This window comes from Anser anser, assembly GCF_964211835.1.
Source record: "Anser anser genome assembly, chromosome: 1".
Classification (NCBI taxonomy): Eukaryota; Metazoa; Chordata; class Aves; order Anseriformes; family Anatidae; genus Anser; species Anser anser.
Window position 1 is genome coordinate 154,546,492 of NC_139720.1, and position 19,793 is coordinate 154,566,284.

General features: G+C 38.4%; 1 protein-coding gene across 5 annotated transcripts in view; it reads left to right on the top strand.

Moving 5' to 3' along the window:
- The window catches only part of NALCN (sodium leak channel, non-selective), a 237,572-nt gene that overhangs the window by 48,933 nt on the left and 168,846 nt on the right, over positions 1-19,793 (top strand). For 4 of the 5 annotated variants that reach the window (XM_083831676.1, XM_083831675.1, XM_083831678.1 and 1 more), the window contains one exon: positions 7,086-7,240. In XM_083831676.1, the coding sequence (XP_083687802.1) occupies positions 7,086-7,240 (155 nt within the window). Of the gene's footprint in view, positions 1-7,085; positions 7,241-19,793 lie in introns of those variants that run through there. The other variant, XM_083831679.1, reaches the window with a different exon arrangement.

A 19,793-nucleotide genomic window follows, 5' to 3' on the forward strand; every position in this document is an offset into this window, starting at 1 on the left:
CAATGAGGTCTCCCCAGCGCCTTCTCTTCTCCAGGCTGAACAACCCCAACTCCCTCAGCCTGTCTTCATAGGAGAGGTGCTCCAGCCCTTTAGATTATCTTTGCGGCCCTCCTCTGGACTTGTTATAATACTTCCATGTTCTGGGGTTCCCAGATCTGAATGCAGTGCTCCACGTGAGGTCTCAGGAGAGCAGAGCTGAGGGGGAGAATCACATCCCTTGACCTGCTGGCCACACTTCTTTTGATGCAGCCCAGGATGTGGTTGGCTTTCTGGGCTGGAAGCACACACTGCTGGCTCTCGTCAACTAGCACCCCCAGGTCTTTCTCCTCAGGGCTGCTCTCAATCCATTCTCCACCCAGCCTGTATTTGTGCTTGGGATTGCTTCAGCCCAGATGCAGGGCCTTGCACTTGGCCTTGTTGAACTTCACGAGGTCCACACAGGCTCACCTCTCAAGCCTGTCCAGGTCCCTCTGGATGGCATCCCTTCCCTCTAGCTTGTCGATCGCACAGTACAGCTTGGTGTCATTGGCACAGTTGCTGAGGGTGCGCTGTATCCCCCTGTCACCAACAAAGATGTTAAATAGTGCCAGTCCCAACGCTGACCCCTGAGGAACACCACTTGTTACTATCTCCACCTGGTCATTGAGCCATTGACTGCAACTCTTTGAGTTTGACCAGACAGCCAATTCCTTACCCCCTGAGTGGTCCATCCATCAAAACCATGTATCTCCGATGTAGAGACAAGGATACCATGGGGAATAGTGTCAAATGTCCAAGTCCAGGTAGATGATGTCAGTTGCTCTTCCTCTATCCACAAATGCAGTGGATTAAAAAAAAAATTGATAAAATAAGATCAGAAATGATATATTATGAAAAATATGAGAGGATGCCCTATTAAAGCCCCTTGTTTTAAACTCTCCCATAGCATCTATATTCTATAACATAGCATTCCCATCCTCTTTTATCCTCTTTATTCTGTTGGTCATAAGACCTAACATTTGCTGTCTGTGATCCTTCCTGTGCAACTTTGCATTTGGCTGTATTAAATCACATTTTGTTTTGTTGGATTCAGGTAACCAAGTGATCCTGATAACTTTATTGCCTTGTCCTTAGTGTAATTTATGTGTTCTGTGCCTGTTCTTGATTTTATACTATTTCTCCCTCATTGACTATGGTAGATCATGATGATCATTTCAATAGCAAGTACTTCTTGAGATGTCAGTTAATCAGTTTTCAGCCCCTTTATCCTGTGTTTTATCAATACTATATAATGCCAACTTTTTAATCAGTTGTGTTATTGAATTAATTACTTTACAAAGTCTAAGCTAGACAATTTCATTGGGCAAATTTGCAGTCTTATCATAATCATGCTAGTACGATGAGAATTATTTTCTGTATTTGATGCTGCCTGCCATTAATTACATTCAAGTTCTTTACTCTTTATCAATTAGACTGTGTAACAGCTCATTCTTTCTTTTGTCTTAGTTGATGTCAGGCTAACCAGTCATACTGCTTGTCCTTTAATGGCACATTAGCATTCTTCTGGGATTCCCCTGCTATTTCAAGTTTTATTAAAAATTAATAGGGAGATGAGAGATGCCCTCAGTTATTTGGGCCTGTTGATTTGAATATAATTATCCCTAGCAGATGCTATCTAATATTCTCCTCAGTTACTAAATCTTGAGTAGTGAAATCTGTGTTTGCCAAGTTAAAATGTAAAATATGGCATGTTGCCAAAGCTGAAGTGTTGTGCTTGTAGTGTCCCTAAAGTCATGAGTCCTTGAAGCATGCACTATCTTACTTTTTAACGTAATAAAAATAATAAATAGATATCAGAGACAATCTGTTACTAGACAGCTTAGAGAGCTTTATGGTTATAATTACAGATATAATTATGAGAAACATTAAATATGGATGATGTTTTCACACTTACAGTTTAAAAGATAAAACAGATTTTGTTCTCTGATTAAAAACAGGAAACTGGTTCTGTAAATATGGTGCATGATGACTTTAGACTTGAGTTTGTCTAAAAGTAAAACATAACATTAAAAAGTTACCCTTGGGAAGGTTATAAAATATCAGAGGGAGAGTTGTGCCTAGGCATAAGTGTAATCCTTAAGCCAGCAGGGTACTCTCTGAAATTTCTTTATCTCTCACCAGCGATTTTGGATGATACTGTTAGTGGATTATCTAGAACTTGTAATGACTCCAGCAGCAGCATTGTTCTAAGCTGCAATCTTTTTTTTTTTTTTTTTTGGAGAAACAGGAAGATCTAGTGAATGGGATTTTCAGTAGAAATCAATTACAATATGACTCCCTTCTTTTGAGGTTGATGGTTATATGTCTCCGACTTTGGTGACAGATGGGTTAGCTGACAGTGCACTTTGAAAAGATATGGTCAATAATAATGGTAAACTACTACTACAAATTTTAGAAATATCAGTATCACTGATTTATATATTAATATCTATCTTATTAAGCAGAGGTCATAATGTGATAAAAACTATGAAAGTGGTCAAGAGAAAACTACATGATGGAAACAAAGTTCTTATAAAATAATGAATGATTTATAAATATTATACCACAATATTATTATTCTAACAACTGTGCAGGAGTGCTCGTGTTATTGCTTGGTCCTTCTATAAAAAGAGCAGTGGTGTAAGGAAGTAGTCTAGGAACCATCTGTTAATAGCAGTTGTATGTTCAGAGCTCCCACTGGAGAAAATGGAATTGATTGGGTTAGCACAGTAAGAATTCAGGTATGGATTTGGGAAACAAGTTACATTTAAAAGGGCAAACTGAAAGCATGAAAGGAGGCTTTTGGCTTTTGTAGGTACTTAGATTGTTTTCATGGTCACCAAGAGAAAAAAAAAACTTAACCCTTTTCTCTTTTATTTTTTTTCACAAGGAGTCAGCTAAAAGGCAAGCACTTATCCTTTTCGGTTTCCTGTCTCAAATTCCCAGTGTCTCTGAAAACAAAAATAACTTAGAATATGAAAGAAATATTTTTAACTACCTAGTGATAACAGCAACTGTACATTAATTGGCATGAGCTATCTGACCTTTTAACAAGACATATTGTAAGTAGAAAAGTTCATATACGTGTTCTTTCTATGCAGTGTTACTGGTATAATGTGGTCATAGGAACCTTAATCTCAGTTTTCCTGTTTTTTATGGGTATAAGATTACAGCCATTAATTATAGATATATAAAGAGTATTTTTTTTCTGTAATTTACCTTCTTTAAGGAGTCTCTTGATTAGAAAACAAGGTTCTGTGCTCTAAAACTGGAGGATGATACAGGGGGAAAACAGACCAAGACTGATGAGTTGGTTTATTGACCATAGGAACCATCATTTTTTGACTTTGAAGAGTTTGAGGCAGTTATCCATCTGTAGCCATTCAGGACTGGACCCTGTATTGACCCCTGGGGTACTCCGTGTTGAACACTGGTGTACCCTTTAGCCTGCAGCCTTGCAACACCTGGTTTTAGTGTAGAGAGAGGGTTGTTCTTGGCTAACACAGAAGATTGTTCAGCTGCAGCTAATTCATACTTAGTTATTGAATTCTTTACCTAATTCACTGTTTGGAGCAATATTTTTATGCCTTATAAATAAATTTCCTTCTTATTTATTTTTTTCTGTGATTTTCTGGATCTGGAAACTGCATGAGTAAGCTGGTAATTTCAATTAGCTTTCTGGTGATATCTTTAAAAAATAATAGAATACCAGAATAAAAAAATCCTATTTTTTTCTCAATTTCTATTGAATAGATGCCATAGAAGAGGGGCACATGTACTGCCTCAAGTTCTTCTTGTGATACGTACACCATATGCAGTGCATATGTAGTCAGGAAGTTCTTCGGGCAGTTAAAAGCATATCAGAGAAGTGCTCTCATGTCTTTGGCAAAAATCTTGGTATTGATGGATTCTGATCGAGCAATGTGGAGTCAATTATCTCCTGGTGTGTCCTTTGCATTCCTGTGCTGAACTAATTTCTCAGCTCACCTATTGGATTGATGCTGTACTCCACACATGTTGAATACCATGCAGAGAAGTACTCAGCCTATTGGGATGAGTTGTTTCTTTCTTCACGTTGCAAGTATATCTGATTTTATCTAGGCACCCTATTCAGCAAGGTATTTAAGTAATTGCCTAACAGAACTTCTCAGATGCTTGAAGCTAGTTATGTGCTGAATCAGCACTTCAGTCTTTCGTTGATGTCAAGTATGGCCTATGAAGGTATAAAATATTTTAAATCATGTTGTATTGGAAATGACTGGTGATATTATAGCCAATTCTAGATTAGCAGTCTAATACTGTCTACTCCATGTAGACTAATCTATTCTTATTGCTATCCTGAACCACAACATGAACTGCCTAGTGACATTGGTCTTAAAAAGCCTATACCTGTATAGGTACAGGTACTATAATCAGAGATTGCTCCTTTTTAGTCTAAATCATGCCTGGTGTATGGAAACAGCTTTTCTTCAGTAGATTTGATGTGATACAAAAATGACTTTCAGGGTGGTGAGGCACTGGCACAGGCTGCCCAGAGAAGCTGTGGATGCCCCATCCCTGGAGGTGCTCAAGGCCAGGCTGGATGGGGCTTTGGGCAACCTGATCTAGTGGCAGGTGTCCCTGCCCATGGCAGGGGGGTTGGAATTTGATGATTTTTAAGGTTCCTTCCAACCCAAACCATTTTGTGATTCTATGAACTATGTTTAAATGAACCCCTTAAAATGAGTGCTTTGCATTGTAATGATGGAGCTGGCAGTACTTTTAATAACATGTCCTCATGCAGCTAGCCTTTTGGATCTGAGGGATTTTCTAATGCAAACCATAATGTAAAATTCATTAGCTACCAGTAGCCTGGGCTCTGCATCTGCTTGAGCCAATGAATTAATTTACATTTCTGAAAATATTCATAAAATGTTGTCTTATGATAATCCTATATTATAATGGCTTTTGTATCACAAACCTAAAGTATTTAAAGCACACAACTGAGTATGAATTAACACATTATAGTATAAAAAACTGAAGGTGCCCAGAAGAAATTTTAAATCCTTGAGTGACATATGCTAAACACATTTACAAAAAGAGAAATGGGTACACATATGCTTGTATATCTATCTTTCTAGTTAAGCAGATAGCTAAATTTTCGGGGAGTCCTTTGTAACGTTGGCTGGAGGTGTTTATGTGTCTGTGTATTCATCTATGCCGATATGTATGGCTTTCAAGCATCATGAAGAAATGGCTACAGAACGGGTGCAGCCACAGTTCTCTGTATTTATAATTGCCTAGGAAAAATTGTGTAGGAAGCTTTAGTTTCACACTGACAGATTTATAGTAATCTATTGCTATCGCATGCAGTGCATAAAGGCAAAAAACGTAATTATGACTCCTGTTCACCCAATTTAGCTGTCAAAATGCATCTGTGAGTTAGATTAAAAGAAGAGGACTTTCAGAAGAACAATAAAATGCTAATTATACTAAAAGGCAGGCTATAAATTTCACCTGTTCTGTGGACAAATAAGATTAATTAAAGTGATGAATGTTAAGGCATTGGTCTGGAGCCTCAGGATAACGGGGTGAATACTACAAGATTTTCTTTATAACTTTCAGTAATTCATTTTAGGTGTTTCTATATCAGAAATCTGTGCTGTGACTAGAAAGTCAAAATCAGCCTGAACATGAATGGAGAAATGCTACAGACTGTTTTTTTTCCTCAGACCGGAACTCTCCCTGATTAGCTTTCCAAGTCTGATTTGAAATTGCCCTGGGACTGAGCCAAAAATCAGGATTTCCATTTGTTGGAGGAGAGAGTACAAGCAGGGAGAAAAATGATGTTGCTTGCTCGTGTGCCTGTTCAGTGCAGTTGGAGCTGTCGTATTGCAACCTTGCTTCTTTTTGGTTTACCCAGTTGGCTCGTAGCACAAGTAATGTGAATCCTCAATTCTGTGCCGTGTTGCTGTGTGGACCCTAACAGGGACCTGCTCAGAATGAATTTTCTTTGCTAAGGTGTACCTTTTAACTAAACCACTTGGGAAATGGGATGAGCAGGTTGTGATTCTCTCTCTTCCATATTTATTGCCATTATCAATGGTGTGCTGTGAATGCCTATAGGGAATCAACTGCCTGAGCTTCTCCTTACAAATTTTGGGAGTACTTGTATATATATTCATGTGTATATGCCACAGGTACAGACCAGGGAGCCACAAATTTGTCCTCCCTCACCTTTTAACTTCACTGTCCCCTAGCACTGGAATTCCCATTGCAGTGCAGCTTGACAGAGCCTCTTCAGCAGCTCACCCAATGTGCCAGAGGAGCTGGGAAGACAAGTGATGCTTAGCCTCTGGCAACAGTGAAAAATGGGAGGCCTCTCACTGACCAGCACACTGTGTTGCAGTGCTGTGTTTTTTTGCATGTCTTTCTATTTTTCAGTGTTATATTTACCAGCAAAAATCAGTTTGAACCAGTTTGAACTTTTTTTTTCTTTTTCCACCTGTTTTACCAAACCATTATTGGCCTTGTGAATCACATCTGTTTCAGTCACATCAGTACTTACACTGGACGTGTAGTGATTTGACTTTTTCTGTGACGGTGGCTAGAAATATGTGTGCAAGATTAAGGATTTAGCTACCTGTGGTAGAACCCTGGCCCAACCAAGGTACAAGAAACTAACACATTCTTACAAGTCATCCACAATGATGACATTGATGAATTCGGACAAGTCATCCACAATAATCCTGTTAAAAGGTGTCAAAGCTAGCTCAGGTAGTGCCTGTGGAACTCAAAGTCACATTTTTGCCTGTAGTTGAAGACGTTTTCAGGATTTCCAAAGGTGTCTGAAGCAGCAAGTGTCCATATTTCATGAAAAAGCAGTTGGAACAGCTGTTATGTTAACTTCCTTATGTCTTGAAGACTCTCCGTTTTTGTTGACATCTCTAAGTATTAGTATGAAGCTTCTGTTTATATTTGTACTGTCATTTCATAGGTCTGAAGACATTTAATTCCTCTTGCTTTCAAGCATTTAGTTTTGCTCTGAGCTGAATTTATATAACACCTTAATTTTGTATTTTTCACAGAAACGTAACCTGGAATAATTTAGCTATCCCAGACACCCACTGTTCCAGAGAGCTAGAAGAAGGTTACCAGTGCCCACCTGGATTTAAATGCATGGACCTTGAAGATCTGGGACTAAGCAGGCAAGAGCTGGGCTACAGTGGCTTTAATGAGATAGGTCTGTCCTACTGGTAAAATCCATTTCAGTATCCATTTAAAAATGTTTATGAAATGAGTAGAACAGATAGCTCATGTCTGTGCTGAAAAGATATCAAGTGCAATCAGTATTCTGCTCAAGTAGAGCACATGCCAGAAAGAGAAGCTGTGCTATTTGCTTTGGAATGATGAAGTTATCTATTTTTACATTGCTTGGGTTCCCAGGATTTAAATAACTTCAAAACAATGTCTTTATTTAAAAAGAGTCAACTGTTGATTATCACCAATATGCAAATGCGATGACTAATTACTGTGCTTTATTTATGATCCATTTTAGAGTATATAGTTTATCTTATTTGTCTAATTTTAGTAGTAATTCCTATGCAAAAGGAAAAAAAAAGAAAAGAAAAAGGAAAAACACACAGAATTACTTGGTACTAAAGTTATCCTCTCAATACTAAGGAGGAGGGGGAGAAAGTGAGATCATGTGTGTCTGTGACAACCTGGATCCAAACTGTGTTAAGTCAGAATAGCATTCAGTAAAATGACTGAGAGTCAGGCAGATAGATATTGTACTACTGGTACAATTTTTCTTCTGTGAGAAACACCTCAGAGTGACCAGCACAATGCACTCTGCTAGTTGGCATGTGTCGTGCCATCCCCACAGGGAACACAGAACAATAATTCAAGAAAGGTGCCAACAGTACAGGCAGCTGTGGCAGGATCCTTATCTGAACGGAAAATGTGCAGTTACCCTATCAGAAAATTGTGGTTATCTCACTTTTATTTAACAGACAAAGGTCCAACAGGAGCCTGCAGCTGTACATTTTCATAAGTACAGGTAGGGAGTTCCTTTCAAATGAAAAAGCATGCCTACAGGCCATATCCTTTCTGATGCCTCTCTCTGACTGATAAGTTTATATTTCATTTTTCCTGGCTTGAGCTTTAGACAGTAGACTGTTATGCTGGCCTCAGATGAACTTGAAGGTAATAAAAAGGTTTACTGATGGAATGACTACAATCCAAAAGGATTTTTTTTGAGAACTGAAAGCCCTTGCAGCTAAATTACTTCAGTTGTTTCCCAGGCCACTGAATATAGACAATGAGCCAGAGACTTAAAAGAAGCAGTCTCCTATTACGACAGGTACTCTGTGATACCAAAGAATTTCTGAACAGAAACTGCCATTTCTGTCCTTTTTTTTTCTCCCTGAGGAGAAAAAAAAAAAAAAAAAACAAAACTGATTTCAACCAAGTTGTATTCTGTTTCTTCCAGAAGCCACTAGTGTAACAGTTGTACCAGTACTGCTAGCTGAATAGCAGTACCTGTAGTACATACCTTTTATATGAACTTTTTCTTCAGTAGATCTCAGAGGACAACCTTGTCTGATCTGTCAGGCAACCTTCAAATTCTTAAGTCAGTAGCATACTGCCATGCCTGGGTAAATATGAGCTGAGTTCACACTGGAAGCTAAAAACATCCACATGCAAGTTCTCTAGTTCGAGACAGTTCAGCAGTGAAATGTAGGATAGGTATATCACCAGAAGAATTATGCCTCAGATAGATTGAAATCACCCTTCTTATCTTGACATGCAAAATCAGTTGTGGCATTGAAGGCTGTTACTCTAGCTGCCTACCTGATCACGAGGGAAAAGTGGTTGCAACGCCTTAGATAAGCTTAGGTATATAGAAGATTTGAACAAGGCTCTGAGTGATTAATAAACATTTTTAATGATGGCAAGGCATCCAAAGACAATCAAAGGTTGGCAAAGACAGGTGAAATAGTTTGTCCAAGGGTGCCTTGATTGGTAAAGCAGGTTTTAAAAATGGCTGAAACTCCATTCTCCCAAGGCATAGTCCTGTGCTTTATCGACAGTCATTATGGCTGCTCTGTTTGAAAGATCAAAGGTTGCTAATAGATGTAGGAAAATTGTCATTAATGCATTGTTTTTGTCTAGATGTTGGTAATCAGGAGATAAGCACCTCGCAGTACAGTAGTCAGAAGTTGACAATTGAATGCTGATTGCTAAACTTCAAAATACTGGGTAATTCACAGCAGCTTTGCCACAAAAAATAAGCCTCCTTAAACTAGGAATGTTAAAAACATGTTAATAACCAGCAAGTTTATCAATATTTTATAAATCTCCATTTTGTGATGTACCTTTATATGTAGTTAACAGGTAAGTAATGAAGTAGATCTTTCCTGTGTAATTATAGTATTTTATTGTGTACATTCATTGATGTTTTATTTCTGCATATTATTATATGCAGCCTGTCCTGTTGGTTCCTGAAATGTATCATTACAAAAATCACAAGAGCATAGCAGTTTGGCAGCTACTGTATAATTAGTGCCACTTAATTTGCAGTATATAAGTACAAGTTATGAATATTTGATAATTTCTCTTCTTTAAACAGAAAGGGAGAGTTTTTTTACAATTTTATTATGGGGCGAAAACCACACTGTCCTAATCAGATGTAAGTTAATAGAGTTTTTTATACTGTAAGGATATGCCAAGTAAGTAACAATATATTTGGAAAATCCCTGAATTTTGGCCATACCCTGTTCCCACTTTTACAAATACCTCGGCTTTAAAGGGATGAAAGTTGGAAAGATAGTGTAAGTTCTGGTACTTCACAGTTTCTAGGTTTTCTGTATTTGGTTTTGACGTGTTGTATTTATCTGTTTTATGTATATTTGTTTGCATACATGTATTTTTTAAGGAAGAACATAGTTATAGACTATTGATAAATACTGCTTGAAGTCCTCTTGTCAAAATAATCTAGTCCATCCACTTTCTCTCTGAAGCAGACAATCTTTCCAGGCAATGTATCGCACTGTTTCATTGTCTGTACTCATAAGAAGAGTTTCCTAAAGTCTAACCTGAATCTTTCTTTTTGTGATTTAAGATTGTAATTTTTCATCTTATTCGGTATGGACATAGAAAAAACTTCAAAAATTCTTTTCTGCATATCTGAAGACTATCATTATGCCTCCTCTACCCTCTATGGAAACATAGGCAACATAGTTCTATGTTTTGGACTTTTGCTATACAACTTAAATTTTATGCGTTAAATTATTCTTGTTGGCCTTCTACTAGACTTTCTCCAGCTGATTCACCTCTTTGCTGAAGTGCAGTACTGGCAGAATATTCCAGTAAAGCCTTTACTTCATGTGTTTTTAAGCTTTATTACGGTTTCTGCATCCCAGTGAGATGTTTTCCATATTCACAACAGCATGGAATGGGTGATTCATGTGTTTTTCTGATTTGTTACAGCCCTTGTGTACTTTGTAAGAGCTGCCATCACTGTTTCCCATCCTGTATTCATTTACTTATTTTTTTTAATGTAGAACCTTGCACTTGTCTCTGTTGAATACTATAGTTTCTTTTTGTCAGACTATTTCTTCAATTTACCAAGATCTTCTTGAGTCTTAATTCTTTCCTCCTGAATACTTTCAGTACCTCTTAAGTTTACTTTTATCTGAAAACTGATAATTTATTTATTTTTATATAATTTATCAACTTGGTCACAGGTGAAAAAAAGTAAATAATCCAGACCAAGAACAGACTGATGGAACCTCATTTGATAGTCTTCCATTCTGACAATGGGCCATTAGTAGCTGCTTATAAGGTCACTTGGCAAAGGGTTTTGCACCCACCACAGAATAGTTTCACCTAGCCACGTTTCTGTGTGTTGCCACAGTGAGACAATCATAGAATCATGGAATGGCCTGTGTTGGAAGCGACATGAAAGATCACCTAGTTCCAACCCCCTTGCCATAAGCAGGGATGCCACCCACTAGATCAGGTTGCCCAGGGCCCCATCTAACATGGTCTTGAACACCTCCAGGGATGAGGCATCCACAGGTTCTCTGGGCAACCTGTTCCACTGCCTCACCACTCTCTAAAGAATTTACTCCTAACATCTAATCTAAATCTTCCCTCTTTTAATTTAAAACCATTCCCCCTTGTCCTGTCATTATCTGACTGAGCAAAAAGTTGCTCTCCATTTTTTTTGTAAGTCCCCTTTAAGTACTGAAAAGTCACAATGAGGTCACCCCAGAGCCTTCTCTTCTTTAAGAGATGTTAAAAGCCTTTTAAAATGAAGATGTAGAAGATTAAGTGCTTCTCCTCTGTTTACAAAAACTGCTTCCATTTTGTGTTTGTATAGCAATAATATAGTAAGATTTGTGCCATAGGTCCTCCAGTGTCTGCAAAACATCAATGTGTATTAATATTATAATGCTTAGGCCTGATGTCTGTGATAATTTTTCAAACATGGGCCACATCAGCATATATCTACAGCTAATGCCTCCGTTTTTCTTCAACATACGTATTTCTAGTTAGGATGTAGAATGAAATTAAAAGCGCTGATCGGTTTTGCCAAATTTACAACCGTAACCTCTAATGAGAGTGAAGTTATTAAAAACCAGGACACTTCTGTTTGGCTATGCCTCTAGAAAAGTTGCAGGCAACAGTCACAGAGGTATGTCTTAGAACTGTTTATGAAAATGGATAATGATTGAAACATGGAACAGAAAACCGATTAGTTAAGGCCTCAGTACCCCAAATCCCTTACTCTGAGGTGCTGAGACGGGAGGAAGTAATAGCAGAGAAAGAGTAATCTGCCCCGTGGGTAAGGATTACAGATGCGTAAGGTTTCAGCTGATGGGAGGCTACAAGGAGTTACTGCTTTCTTATAGGAAGTTGCTCAGGAACTCAGTAGAAATCCGAATACTCTTTCCAACAGTTTGACACACAACTTGACTTCTTAAGTAGGTGTTGCTCCTATGCAGTGGGAACCTTCATATTAAATGAAGTCTTTTATCCGTCAGGATGCCTGAAAGGTTTTTTGAATACTACCTGTGGGGCTGAGTGGGAGTAAGAGAAAGGGTATGAATGAAAGGCTTGGCTGACTGCATGGATGTGGGAGGCAAAACTCCTTACTACTGACTATACCTGTATAGTACTGTCAAGCTCTTCTTTTTCTCAGACTTCTTAGCTGATTTTGATTCAGGCTGCTATAAAAAGGTTGATGTTTGCTTCATATTAGAGCAGCATTCAGCCTTGACTCCCACTGAGAGCATCAGGTGCATTCACAGTTGGCCTGTTTCTTCTTTCTGATTTTACTCTCTTCTTGTATGTGTTTTTCTTAACAATGTTTAATCCCATAGGGTGTAGCTGATAGCATGACAGTATCATGAAGTGTTCAGAAATCTTGGGGTAAATATTGAGAAAAATGACCTTTGTTCTATGAATAAATCCCAGTTACTGTATAACTCATTGGGCACGTGACTGTATTTGTGCAAATATTTTCATCTGATATATCTAAAAAGCATAAATATAATTGTTGAGTTAAATAAGAAGTCAGAAGACTTGGCAGTTGGGGAACTATGACAAGTAATTCTGCCTTCCATGTCACTGTTTGTCTGAGTGTTTGTCTACATTCAGTCAATGATAGCAGGAATTGCTATCAGGGCCATGCTAAGAATATTGGTATGTTTGTCTGCTTGGATGCTGCTGGAAAAGGTGCTGTATAGGCAGAAAAAGTACCAGACCCTAGCCCATTGCTGGATCTTGGGCAGTTTTTCTCCTTACCTGTGCTTTCCATACAATGCAGGTCCTTTTGCATTCAGATTTTTGTAAAATCTGGCTAGTAGTCATTTCACATGCCTCATGGGTGCACTCATCTGTAATCATCTACAGATGTACACTTGCAGCTGCGTTACCGATTTTACTCTTCACATAATCCTACAGATTTACTTTCTCATGATTTGCAGTGCTACATATTGCTTAACATATTCGCAAAAGGAAAAGAAATTTCAGAGATGCCTAGAAGTTAAAAAATACTCTACGAAGGAAGGGAAAGAAGTTTTATGCTATGAAAGATCATTCTGAGGAGAGAAGCAGGAGATCTTATTCTATGCTCTATCACCAACAACCTATCTGTCATTTGCTAAGGCCAGTACCCTACCAAATGATAATAATTACCTTCATTACCTGTGGAGAGTGTTTGCCAAAGACTACCGTATTAATGTCCATTTTATGTATAGGAGATAAACACATATATGTTGCATCTTGGAGACAAATGAGGAAATTTCAGTGGTAAGGAGTGCTTCAAAGCACACATAAAAAAGTTAAACCTGAATTAAACATTACTCACAGTAACAATGAACACTGTTTGATGGTACAATGAGCCAGCAAAATCATCTCATTTCATGGGCTATAAAACAGCAACAGAGCTTTAGGTCTCAGATATTTCACATTCATATTATAAGGACTTTTCTCTTATAATATGTGACCCAGAATTTACATATTTTGGCTTGCCAACAGTTGAGAGTCTTTTTTTAAATTGGTAATTAGGAGAGATATTTTATATGTCATTGTGAAAAATGTCTGCCACAAATAGCTTAAAAGTGAATCTAATTTAATATTTGTTAATGGAAATATCATTGTGGGGCTGAAATCAACTTCCTCCATTCACTTATAGCTATTGTTTTAATAAAGGACTTGTAAAAGGATCAAAACAGCTATTTGTTTAGCCATAAATTGGAGTTTTATTCACCAAATGCTGGAGTTACACTGGTTTGAGGTGTGACCAGCACATCGAGGGAGGGGATTGTCTCCCTCTGCTCTGCCCTCGTGAGGCCCAACCTGGAATGCTGCGTCCAGGTTTGGGGCCCCCAGCACAAGAAAAATGTGGACGTGTTAGAGCGAGTTAGAGTGTGTATCAAGTTTGAATTGAAAAGGCACAGCACTTAAAATGGAAGTAGAGTAGGGTGCCATTAGGTCTACCATTCAGAAGGAAGGAATTAGGGTTAAGATCATATGCCATGAATCTGGCTTTTGCACCTCACACTGCCACAATCAACTAAATGTATTTTCCATGAGATATTTCATGTTTCTGAAAGGTTGTGTGTCTGTCTGTAGGGTTAGAATTCCTAATGGCTGAGTTGTGTGTTGGGTGGTGAGGTGTAATGCTCACATGAAAGCCAAACTGGAAAGGGAGGAAGAATGCTCAAACCAGCCTGGAAGAAAAGCTGAAGTAAGCCCAGATCTCCACTTAGGTACTCCTGGAAACAACAAGCATTCAAAGCTACAAGTCCATTTGCTTGTGTGGACACCTATATCATAAATTTGGGTGCAGAGAACTGAGCAAAGTGAGGAACAAAGACACGATGACTTGAGGGAGTACTATGAAGACCTGCTTTTTGTCATTCTTTCCTGGAGTTACTTCCAGTTTTTCTCCACTGAAAGTGGTTTAAAACCACCTTTAACATTTAGGAGGCTGAATGTTAACAAGACTCAGCAACATAAAAGAAAATGCTTAAAAATCCAACTTGCTATTTCTGCTGCCACTGGATGAAGAACAGAGCCTGTTACTGGTGACAGAGGCTGATGTTTTCATTTCTCTGTCACTCCACGCCCACCTGATGCAGCCATCTTCTCTGTTGGGGGAGGTATTAGCAACTGCTTGGTCTTTCCAGGTCCCTGGCATAGGTGAAGGAGGCAGCTGATCATGAGTGTCGTCTTAGGCAACTACTTATTTTGCCCACTTTGAGCTTTTCAGGTCCATGAGGAATGGTGAACCTCAAGTTAATGAACAGAGTAAAGATTGTATTTGCGGGTTATTTGTTCAAAGTAGGAAATTCTGATAGTCAAAAGGATTACATGGTTGTTTTCAGCTTCCTAAGATGCTGCCTTCCTCCCACACTGTGCTTTCATGCCGGCAACTCAACTTGAATGAAGCCAGTGTGGTTTTAGACAGGCATAGAGGTCCAGAAATGCAGAGCAGCATCACCACCACAGCCTGAATCTCTTGGCTCTGAGTCTGTTGGTATCTGGGATAATAAAAAGCAATGAGTGGATGTAATTAAGTCAGAGTCTCCACTTAATTGTACCAGTCAAAGGCAGAGCTTTTATGAAAACCATTGGCTCAGTAATGATTTCATCAAAACCTGGGGTCAGAGTTTTATTCTATAGATAATGTGTACATTTAATATTATGTATTGATTCTTAATGCTCCATTTATCCAAGCAAGTGCATCACAGTATTAAATACTTTGATAAACAGGTCTAATGCCATTCCATTTATACAGCTCTTTGATTCAAGTGCTTGCATGTGAAGTGCCTCATAATGAGGCCTTCATCCATGACTGTGACCTGTGCAGTTATTGTGTAGTAACATGACAAGTGGTAACGATGCTAGTGTATAAAGGTGCCAGAATGTAATTAGGGAAGCCATTCAGAGGGCTTAGAAATAAGTGTCTTATTTTCTAAAGGTGAACCCAAATGACTTAAAGCATGCCCCAATAGTCCACTGATTTAGAAACCTGTGAAAATCATTATTTTAAATATGGTGGTAGGTTTTTGTTTTTCTTACTGAATTTCCTGCATAGGCCTACCTTGTGGAGAGCAATAGGGCCCTGATCCCAGCTGAGGCACTGTTGTGTGCAAAACAGTCTTTGCTCAAGGAATTTCACTTCATTTGTTATTGCCAATTTATTGCCATAAACTTCTTATCACTGATTCAGGTATTCAGAAGCGAAAAAGACACTTAAAGAAGGTAAAATACCTTCCCTCCTTTGCCTGTCTCAACTTCAGTCAGCACACCTCTCAGGCCAACATCCTCATCCCCAATCCCTGCTTCTGCCACTTCCCTGCTTCTGCCTGCTTCTGAGGTGAGGGGGGGGCACTGAAGCCGTGATGGATTCATAGTAACTTCTTTCTTGCCTCTCCTTGTTTTGTCCTCTTCTTCTGTTGTTCCTTCTTTATTCATGTCCTCTGATTCAGAATGGGCTTAGCCATGGGCCACAGTCCCTTTGGGGGTGTCCATGCTCGTGTGCCGCCTGCTGCCACAAGCCCTGCAGACACTGCTGCCTAGCTAAACCCTGCCATGTAAATAAACCTATTTTAGACTTAGACTGCCTTTGAATAGGCAGCTTCAGAAGATGATACAGATTTTTGGTGACCACAAAGGACTAAAGAAAGTGGTTTGTTTGCCCTGTGTACACAGGATCAGAGCAGTTTAGGTTCCTTGTTGTGCTTTTCCTCTTGGGAAATGATTTGAGTTACAAGGATGTGAGCACTGTGGGCAAGGAGCTATGGCTGTGTAAATGAGGTAAACAAGTTCAGATTGTTCCTTAGATAAAACAAACAAGGTGAAAGGGAGTAAACTAGTAAATCCCTCTGTAGGCCTAAGGCACAATAGTGTTTTCAGTGCTTACAGCTTCTTAAGGACTTGCATACTAAGGCCATGTTTAGTTTCCCATCAGAAAGAGTTTAATGACAGAAGGCCTTAGGGGTTTCATTTTTGTTTTGGGGTTTCTTTTTATTTAGCATTAAAAGTACTAATGCAGTACAGTGGCTGGAAGTTGAACCTAGACAAATGTAATTTAGGAAAACATGATTTTTTTTTTATCACTAATTTTCACTACCTATAGAAATGACCATCAGAAAGTCTTGAAATGAAAACACTTGATATCTCTCCTAAAACCATGCCAGAGCCCAAAGAGAAAGTACTTGGTTTGACGCGGGAATCATTTGTTGAAAATCTCAGCTTTTCATTTGCTATGCAAATTAATACTAAACTCTTCTAGTTTAGTTCTGGATTAAATTATCTCACAAGTTCCTATGGGCCTTAGTATTAATTCTATATATTATTTATTCTTTGGCTTGACAGTTTTTTCTAAGTCTTGTTGGCTGTGAAGTGAATAACCTCCAGTCATAGTATAGGAGGAATGGTCATTGTCCTTTGCTTTATTTTTCCCTAGTTATTCTGACACTTTTATTCTCTGAACAAAAGATAACAGAAGATAAATAATACCAAGCTACCACGGTCACTGGGTAGTGTTTTCTTTCATTATAAATATCTGTGCTGTATTTTAGCACTTACATTCTTGAGTGTTGTTTGACTTTACTCTTATTTATATTTTTTTTCTGTTCTCCAAACATTTCTTAATGATTCTAAACCTGTTCTTCCTTCCTGCATTAAAAAAAAAAAAAGTGTATGTACATTATATTCAGTTTTAACAAAATATGAAATAACACTTTTTGACACAACACTCCTCTCTCTTCATGGTCACCTTTAATTCCATTCACTGTTTAGCCACTCTTCCCCTTACTGAGGGTCCAAACTGAGTTTGCACAGAGGCTTAGCTTCAGAAAGCACAATAATGACCTTCTTTCTACAAGGATTTTGCCCACTAACATGATATTGCATTATGCTCTTCAGCAGAATGTGTAATTTTAGCCATCATGTGAGTCTAGAAGTGTCGGAATCTCTGTTAATCTTATTTTATGCTGTTTTGTGTTCTTTGTTAGTATTATATCTTTTACAGACTACAGGATACAGGATAGTATCTTCTAGATCAAGTTTTCCTCTCCCAGAAATCTTCTTGATATGTCAATTCCAAACAACATCTTAGGGAATCTTGTCATGATCCAAAATTATTGAGCTATATTTTCCTTGATGCTTTTTCTCAGAAAATCTTCAGTTTATTTCAATTTTGTTCTTTAGTATGACAATTCCACTTTAAACAAGCAGTGTCCTTTTAAAAGAGAGGTTCTCTAATGTAGGTCAGTGAAGTTGCATGGATTATAGATGTATGTGGAAAGGAGAAACCCAGTCATTTCTTCACTTGAAGGGAACACAATGCCGAATGATCAGACTCTTATCTGGGAGCATATTTCTTGAAAAATTTCAGTCTCTCCCTGCCTCTGAATTGTTTTGTGTGTGATGTAGATTAAGTTTTATCAAGGAATGTATTAGCAAAGAGTCTTTCATGAGAAAGTTTCAGCTGATTAGAAAGGACTGTATCTTAAATACACTACAAGTAAATAAGTGGCCTGAATTTGGAGTAAAAAAAAAAAATAGTGGGATGCTCCAGCTAACTCCATTAGCCATTCAGTGTTTCTGTGTACTTGCCACTTTCCTCAATGATGCCATTTTAATTGCCTCATTAACTAAGACCTTTTCTATTTTTTTTAACTAATGGTTTATAAACAAACAACAAATAGCACAAATAATAGTTCTGTTACACTAACAAATGGTTTGTGGGAAGTCATAAGAGTTTTGGGAACTTAAGAGTAATTTGAGCAATCCTCCAGAATTTTAATTTATTGCTGTGCTAATCCCACAGTAATTGAGTCCTGCATTAAACCAGGCAGTCAGGTGAAACTAATGTGAATAGATTAGTACAGTTGTCTTGTACTGACAGTCGAAGAAAACTTTACTGCTGCTAAGAGAATTTGCTGGAACACACTTCCCCTGGCATTCCAGGGTATTAGGTGTTAGTTTCAACAGCCAAGTAGTTGGTTTTGTAAGGGAATAAAACAACTTTCCAGAAAGGCTTTCCAGAAAACTGTACTTCTTTATTTTTTCCTATGATCTCAATTATGTTTGTAATTGTGGATCTTTGCTGGTGTCCATCCTGTTCTACTATGTATAGTTTGATATATTTATTAGTCGTGTCGATATAGTATCCTGCACGGAAAGCATTGACCTGCCTAGCACCTGTGCTCTGTGCCTTGTTCTTTCTTTCATTCTCTTTTGTACCTGGGAAGGGTGAGAGAATGGTTCGCACAGAGAACCAAAATGTTTTGGTTAGATTTTATTTTGAAAGTAGTTGTTTTTCAGTTTTCTTTCTGATATACCTTCTGATAAGTATTTGTGTGATAGGGATGGCAGTGTTAAAACAACGTGCTTGCTGATGTTAAGTAGAAGGCCATAAACTGTTGCTGGTCATAAGGTGAAGGGATGGAAGAGAAAAGTCTTATGAGAATGTTAGAAGAAAATGAAAATGGAGGCAGGTCAAATGCAAGCTTTAGTTACATCTTTATACCTTTTTCCACTTTAAGTTATATCACCTCATAGCAATCCCTTATTGACATGGAATTTCATGCACTGTTTCTTAATTTATCTCAAGCAGTATAGGCTTAAATTCTGTGTAAGTAACTTTTTCCCTGTGATCACAAGGAGATCACAAGCATAATAATGAGAAAACCTACAGTTCAGTAGAGCTCACTTGCACCAGCAGTAGTGCTGGCTTCTCACTGAGCTAGATATCCCTACCCCTTCTGCCCTATCTATGTCTCAAGAGGGTTTATTTGCTCCAGCGTATGGTTTTAAGAAGTCCTGGAACGGAGACTGCTGGGGAATGTGGTGCTGGTGACATTGCAACTGGCCCTGCAGGACCCAGGCTCCCAAAGGGAGCCTCTGGGAAGCCTTCACATTTTGCTGCCCGTGAGTCTTCTGTGTGTCAGTGCCCACTAGCGCCAGTTAGGAGTTAAATGCAGTGCAAATACTGTTTCCACAGGTGCCCACCTCATGCTTACTTTCTGCTGCTCCTGCTCCAGCATAGCAAAGCCTCCCAGTGTGATTCTGAGACGATACGCAGTCTGTGAAGGCAGAGGAGGATATTTGCTTTTGTACTGCTGCTATGGTTTACTTATAATTCCTATGGGAAGCATGAGTTAAACACTCAAGTCTATTATCTACAGTGACATTTCTTGTTCCTCTAATGCAGAATGCTAACCAAAGGGTCAGGTAACTTTGAGAGGCTAAATAAAGCAATCAGG